The 7,615-nt window shown below is 37.6% G+C and overlaps 1 protein-coding gene across 2 annotated transcripts; it reads right to left on the bottom strand.

Moving 5' to 3' along the window:
• Positions 1–19: 19 nt before the first annotated feature.
• On the bottom strand, positions 20–6,737 carry LOC123875892 (ubiquitin-like modifier-activating enzyme 5). Of its 2 annotated transcripts, XR_006798222.1 has the most exons (10): positions 6,504–6,737; positions 5,916–6,051; positions 5,210–5,406; positions 4,506–4,692; positions 3,845–3,956; positions 3,146–3,243; positions 2,324–2,450; positions 1,511–1,581; positions 456–807; positions 20–249 (listed from the first exon to the last, which is right to left on the bottom strand). XR_006798222.1 is itself a non-coding variant. In XM_045921968.1 (9 exons), exons 1-9 carry the CDS (start codon positions 6,638–6,640, stop codon positions 694–696), a joined length of 1,179 nt encoding a protein of 392 aa, XP_045777924.1. In that variant the 5' UTR covers positions 6,641–6,737; the 3' UTR covers positions 20–693. The 2 variants fall into 2 exon arrangements, 1 of the variants encoding a protein (XP_045777924.1); XM_045921968.1 differs by having other exon boundaries at positions 20–807.
• Positions 6,738–7,615: the final 878 nt, after the last annotated feature.

The raw sequence follows: 7,615 nt of genomic DNA, 5'->3' as shown, positions 1-7,615 counted from the left end.
AAATATCAAATCAAATAATCAAAATATAACTTTTTTTGCCGATTTCCAAATTGTTAGTTTAATATAACTAATAACTTAAAATCTACTGGACGGGACATCCAGAACAAAACTTGTGTTACCTACTCTGTGAATACATAATCTCACTCATTTTTATTTAAAAAATTAAGGAAGCAACTATGATTGTATTTTTTAACCGAACCCCAAGTAATTTTGATTTACAAATGGGAATAATTTTACGAAAAAACGAACCTTATTTTATACAAAATAAGAAGAACCGAACCTTTTTAGGGTTCCGCATCCAAACGGTGCCAACGGGACTATTACGACTCCGCTGTCTGTCCGTCCGTCCGTCTGTCTGTCAGCGGACTGTATCACGTGAACCGTTATAGATAGACAATTGTGTACGATGGTACGGAACTCTGTACCTCAAGTCATGGAACACTACGATCGCGTACTTCGTCGTACCTATAGACTAATTCCCGTTGACCTGGAATCATGAAATTTGGCAGGTAGTATAAAACACTAGTAGGTACCAACCTAAAAGGAAAAATCCGAAAACCATGTATTTGTGATTTTGGACATCACAAAAAATTAAAAAGTTTTATTTTTTGGTACGGAACCCTCCGTGTACGAGTCCGACTTGCACTTGACCGGTAATTTTAATTAGGACTTGTCTTACTGCTTCGGACCTGTTCACATGGACTTCATCTGCTGCATGAGCTCCTCGAGGGACAGCTCGGAGGCCGCCACCGCGCCGCCCGTGCTGGACTCAGGAGTGCTGCTATCCACGGGGATGCTGTACGCCACCTGGAGAGATAAAATCCATCTTTATTGTCATCACATAGATTCTAAAACGTGTCTTGGTCGACAAAATCGGTTCCATGTAGCCCATGTCACCCAGACCATAATAACGAATCGATTGACACCTCATTCATCAAAATCGATACAGTAGTTTTGCTCAGAATCATGACAACTCGACTATGTAGTAAATTTTGTACAGTTCGCATTTAACGATAGGTGCCTATGTAAAATATTTGCATGGCAAATGTGGTGATACTAAAATGAATTGTAATTTCTATGTTAACCTGCATTTGAGCAAATATATAAATGACTAGCTGTGCCCGCGACTTCGTTCGCATGGAATAGTGACTTTTCGGGCAGCATATTTTGAATTACATATACCGTTTAAATTGACATAACTTTTTTATTTATGAACCGATTGACATGAAATAAACACTAAATGTTAAGTGAAGCTTACTACAATATATTAGTGAAAACCGTATCTAAATCGAATAAGCCGTTTCTGATATTAGCGTGCACAAACACACAGACAAACAGACAAAAAAAAATTAATTACAATTTCGGGTTCGGCATCGATATAATAACAACCCCTGCTACTTTTTTTTTATATATTTTCATTGTACAGACACCACTTTTCTACAATTTTATTATATGTATAGATTTGAATTGAACTGTGTCTGCAATGTCACGTCCTGTTTTTGTAACGCACCTGTACACCGTCCACAAGTTTGAGGGTGGGCGTTTCTTCCTCTGGCGAATTCTCGTCCACTAAACTTATACCTGTAAAAATTTGTTGCATATTCATAAAATTGTTCCACTTTAACAATCACTACCTATGTCATAAATGCGAAAGTGTGTTTGTTTGTTGGCATATTGGTTTGTTCTACAATCACGTCGCAACGGAGCAACGGATCGACGTGATTTTTTGCATGGTTATATTTAAAGACCTGGGGAATGACATTGGCTACTTTTCATCCTGTAAAATCAAAGAGTTCCCAAGAGATTTAAAAAAAAATTAATCCGCACGAATGAAGTCTATTGGACTATAGTTCTGTAGTAGTAACAGTAGTAGTATCTATTTATAGTCCAAACACTGATCACAGACAGAAGAGATATAGAGAAAAAAAACACGGAAGAAGTCGTGAGCATCAGGTAGTTTTTTTTTTATAAAAAATAGCGAGCAACGAGCAGGCGGGTCACCTGGTGTTAAGTGATTACCGCTGCCCATGAACATTTGCAGCACCAGAGGTACCGCCGATGCTTTGCCGGCCTTTAAAAGTTAAGTTGAAATCTGTTATGTAATACTAGCGACCCGCCCTGGCTTCGTACGGGTAGCTTGTTACAATTTTCGCAGGGATCACTAATTTTTTTGGAAATAAAATGTCACTCAGGAATAATGTAGCCTTCCATTGGACAAAGAAATTATAAAATCAGTTTTGTAGTTCCAGATATTACTTCCAACTTTCTACAAACAAAATAAACTTTACCTCTTCATAACATTAGTGTAGGTTATGATACTAACCCCACTCATTCTCCGCGTGTATGGGGCTCGCGTCCTCCGTCACCTCGGTGGCCAGTTCCACCACCGGCTTAGCCTTGAACTCCGTCTGTCTCTGGCGGCAGTACTGATCGTCGCATTGGGGGTTAGGCTGCAAACAATATAAGCATCTATAGTCAATTTTTGGACTTCCTCTGTGCCTTTTTAGAGTGTTTTTTTTTTTGTTTAAAGTGGCCGGGTTTTGTGTTTCACTGGTGTTTTGGTGCTGGAACTGACTGGGAAGCGCTAAAGGGGTGCCGCGCGTGTGTCGGCGAGCGCTGGCACAACGAAGTCCATACTTATATAGTTTCCCTAACTTGTAAATAACTCCAAACTTGACATTTGCTAATCTTTGTAAAGCCAGACGAGAGAGAAAATAAATAGTCAATTTTTAATCCCAAAGACTAAAATGACAGCTAGAAATGCCAATCTAGAAGCCAATTTTGGAAACTTCGCGCTTGGGTGCTCCTCTAACAAAGTCAGTCAGTCAGTTCGATTGCTCCGGCTGGGCATTGGAACTAAAACCTCTCACTTATAAAACTACAGTACTCACTAGTTCACTAGGGAGTTCATCAAAAGCCTAAAGAATCCCACTTATACATATTATAAACGCGAAAGTTTGTATGTGTGGATGTTTGTTACTCTTTCATGCAAAAACTACTGGACTGAGTTGGCTATAATTTCGAATGGAGATAGATTATACCCTGGATTAACACGTAGGCTACTTTTATTCCGGAAAATCAAAGAGTTCCCACGGGAAACGGGAACGAAGTCGCAGGCATCAGTTAATCTCAGCTATTTTCTTACCCTCAAAGTCATAGTAGGAAAGAAGTCTGTCAATGCGCTGTATCCCAAATAGTAACTGACGTTCCCGAAATTTAACAAGTATTTTAGTGTGTTTTGTACTGAAACAAAAGATTAAACATGTACAAATAATGACACTTTTTTTTATTGAATAGAAAAATATAAGATTTGTAGTTAACTGTATGGGCAGCTCTTTTAAAGCTATTGCTATCTTCTTCACAATGTGCCATATGGAAAGAGATAGCACTAATTTAAAACCAGCTAATTTAGTCTGGATCAGAATTTGTGTACAACTAAGATAGTCATTAAGAAAAGTACTACATATATCCATATTATAAATGCGAAAGTGTGTTTAAGCTTTTCATGGCTTATCTGTTGAACCGATTTTGAAAAAATTTGGCAATGATAGCTTACAATAATTTGCATCCTGGAAATGGACTAATGCAACTTTTTATCCCGGAAAATCATAGAGCCACTATGCGATTTTTAAATAAACCTAAACCCACGTGTACGAAGTCGCGTGTTTGCTACTCAGATAGCTTGCATCCCATATAGGGATATAGGCAACTATTTATCCGGAAAATTGGGATGTCATATGTGATATTCAAAATCCTAAATCCATGCCACTAAAGTCACTGCCATCATCTAGTAATCTATAATAATTATTGTAGAACTATGATCTTTTTAAGGGGAATTCCTTACCTAAGAAACCAGCAACAATTCCCATGGTAGTGGGCAAACTAGCGGCACAGACCCCTTCCTTCTTCAACGTCTTCTCATCTATTTTGGAAGCCACTACTAATGGTGGGGCGCACTGTGGAAAATTTGTTTTATTAATCTTTGCTCCCAGATAAATTCATCTCAAGATTTGAAACAATTTGGCTTGGTTCTTTTGAGCCTCTTTTTGATGTCTATATGTTATCTAGAAGCTTCCCTGGCACAGTGGTAAGCGCTGTAGTCACTGGTCTTATTATGGGAGGTCCCAGGTTCGATTTTCGGCAGGGGTTTGGAATTTTATAATTTTTTTTCTAGTATGGTCTGGTGGGAGGCTTCGGCCGTGGCTAGTTACCACCCTAACGGCAAAGTCGTACCGCCAAACGATTTAGCGTTCCGGTGCGATGCCGTGGAGAAACCAAAGGGATATGGATTTAGTGAAAACAGTTAGACAGCATAATCACTTACCACCAGGTCGTCAAATGTAAGATACTAATTGTGTGATAATAGCTAAAGCACCAGTGAAATTATACTACGCACTAGGCATTATATTACATATTTGAATTGTAAAAAAAATTGTTATACTTAGTTTTCATGTTAATAAGTGATATAATAATGTGAATAGTAAGTCAAAAAGTATTTAAGTTACCGCAAAGCACGCCGTCTCCCCAGGTATAATGAACTGTATGTGGCCCGACACTGCATTCTCACTGACTCCCGACTCGAACCAGTGCTGGTTGAGCTCATTGCAAGCTGTGTTGATGGCCATGCGAGCCTCGAAGTTGTCCACACAGCTCAGCACCAGCTCTACGGGGCCACCTGTTAGACTGCCCGTGCTAAAACAATGATATTTTTAATCAGCCTAACATATAAAAAAATTTGCAAAATTTATTAAAAAAAAATCTCTTCCATTGTTGTTATATTAATGATGTAAGTGTCTATAACAACATCTGGGCTGATGGATTGTAAGATAGCAGCTGCCGCATCCATTTTGCTCAGACCTGCCTAGTGAGGTTAGAAGCCTGTTCAGAAAGAAACTAACCTAGAAGTTTCTCAAAACTTCTGAAAGTTCTCCATGGTAGCGATATTATAGTTGTGTCTATAGCTACATCTGGGTTGATAGCTTGTAACACCTCATTATATTTTTGCTCTTGCCTGGTGAGGTTGGAAGAAGAGTGTTCAGAAATGCTTCAAAAGGTCACAAAGCTTCAAAAGTTTTCCATCGTAGTATACTATAGTTGAAAGTATCTATAATGTTTTAATTGACAGGTTGTAAGGTAGCAGTTGCTGCATTCACTTTGCTCAGACCTGCCTGGTGAGGTTAGAAGCCTGTTCAGAATGAAAGGAACTAACCTTATAGTGTCACAAAAGTTCTGAAAGTTCTCCATTGTGGTGATATTATAGTTGTAGGTGTCTATGACAACATCTGGGTTGATGGATTGTAAGGTAGCAGCTGCTGCATCCACTTTGCTCAGACCTGCCTGGTGAGGCTGGAAGAATAGCCTGTTCATGTTTGCTAGTTCCACCTTGTCATAGTCAAATAAGATTAGCTGAAACAAAATGACTATTTTAATCATATCTTCAGATGAAACTACAAAGCAAACAATAGTTTTGAAGTCTAGGACCAAGTAATAAATATGCTTAGATCAATGGTAAAATCTGCGTTATTGTAAATCATACTCGCACATACTTTACACAAAGATATGAAACACCATACCATTATTTATGTAGCAAGTGCTGTTATGCACATGTGTAACACACATGTGAGACAATTTTTCTTAATTTTTAAAATATGAGTATATTATGAGCTTTGCCTATCTGGAATTTTATAATATCTTTGGGTAAAATCAACTGCCAAACTTCATCTACTGAATGAACAAAATACTTTACACCTCAAAAATAAAATAATTAAATGCACATAATATTATCAAATAAGGTTTTAAAATAAGACTAGGTACAATTATATGTTAGAAGAGAGAAATTTACTTACTAGACTGCCATTTACTACTACAAGTGACTACAAGTGAGGATATCATTTACTAAAAAATATTTTTTTTACCTTGCCAATCCCACATCTTGTGAGCATCTCAGCAGTGACACTGCCCACTCCCCCCACTCCCACCACAGCCACTGATAGTTCTCTTATCTTCTCATAGTTCTCCACTATGCCCATTCGTTTGAGTGCCATCAGACGACTGAAAACATGTTTACCAAAATCTACCATGTAATCACAGTAGCAAGAAAGTTCTGGACCTAGAGACCTCAAGAATAATTTGAATTTGAATTTTTGGAAATAGCAATGGCAGTTTCTTGCTGGTTCTATTTAGTAAGTAACATTGTGAATCTACCACAGTGCTTCCCATTTTTCATCAAATATTGAATGAAAATTATCTATATTACACATCACGTATTGTTTTTCATTTTTAATTCGGTGGAACTAACTAAAATATTCCAAAAATTACAACATTTGTGTCTGCTACAGTACCTATAAAGTACCGAAGGGCTTTAAAGTACCGAACTTTAAATACAGAAAAATGATAGTTGGTAGCATAAAAACTACCTAAATAGTTAGCTGTATAAATGAGCATGTTAAAGCTTTAAATTAATATAAACTCCAGTAACATATGTTGCAGTATCATCAAAATACCTGTATGGATTGGAGTCCACAACTTCCGACGACATTACATCGATTTTCTGACGCACTGGGCCGGCATTTCCCTGGGCAGCGGCTAGCTTAGCTTCCAATTCACGTACTCTCTTCTGTAATTCTGCTACAGTTGCCATTTTTAATACAATATCTGAAGATTTTCACAAGAAATTCTCTAAAACACAAGTCTAACTATACAATAGAGTCAAACTGTCAAATGTCATCACACGTCAATGACAACTGACGCGTCAAACCACAGAGTACCTAAACGTCAAACTGACACGTTATATAAATAGATGCGTTCATTTATATTACTTTTTCTTTCGGACAACTTATTTAACTTGAAGCTCAAGGTATTCTACATAAAAATATGAGTAACTAGTAAAGTACCTAGTTAATCATTTGATTATAAATTGAACACTCGAAAAGAGCAACCGCCGAGTTTCTTGCTTGTTCTTCTCGGTAGGAACGGAATTCCGAACCAGTGGTAACTAAATTATTTTGACGATTCAAAAGCACTTATCTATAAAAGTTAACTTGAATAAAAATATAGATGAGAATATTCTAAAAATATCACAGAGCGTACTTTTTTATATTATGGAATAGAATTCGCGACAGGTCGACATGACAATCGGGGTATGAAGCCGGGGGACGCCCCGCACACTCATTTACAGGACCCGCGCTATTTCGCACCGGGTTAGCACGGAGGCTGTGCGGGGTAAATAATAATTTTATAATTTTATAGGCACACATCTCAGTTCAAATAATTACCACAAAGTTAGCCACAAAGTAATTCGATACCAGATAGGTAGGTAGGCATAATAATATACGAGATATTGTATTAGGTAAAATTACATTGGCCTCTCAGATTGGCCTTCATTAGTAGGTAGGTACCTACTTCGTTACTGACTACTGACAATATTCTATTAGTAGGACAATAATGTAAAAAAAAAACGATACTTTTCAGTTCCAAATTGCAAATACCTGCCTAGTGCCTACCTAAAGGCTGGTTTAAAAAAAAATAGTTAAAAGCGCAATCTGACATCAAATTATTTTATTCGAAATGGTGCCGGCAACTTCGTTTGCGTGGATTTGGGTTTTTAAAAGTTTAG

The sequence above is a fragment of the Maniola jurtina genome, chromosome 2 (genome assembly GCF_905333055.1).
Source record: "Maniola jurtina chromosome 2, ilManJurt1.1, whole genome shotgun sequence".
NCBI classification, from domain to species: Eukaryota; Metazoa; Arthropoda; class Insecta; order Lepidoptera; family Nymphalidae; genus Maniola; species Maniola jurtina.
Note: the sequence above shows the minus strand (reverse complement) of the source record. Positions and strands in the feature narration are given on the sequence as shown.

What these genes read in the sequence shown, in the direction of transcription:
- LOC123875892 (XM_045921968.1), bottom strand. Translation starts at nt 6,640, where the DNA reads ATGGCAACTGTAGCAGAATTACAGAAGAGAGTACGTGAATTGGAAGCT. An exon ending in GTGGACTCCAATCCATACAG is followed by an intron (nt 6,052 to 6,503) that starts GTATTTTGATGA and finishes ACATGTTTTCAG; the next exon opens with TCGTCTGATGGCACTCAAAC. An exon ending in CAAGATGTGGGATTGGCAAG is followed by an intron (nt 5,407 to 5,915) that starts GTAAAAAAAATA and finishes ATTTTGTTTCAG; the next exon opens with CTAATCTTATTTGACTATGA.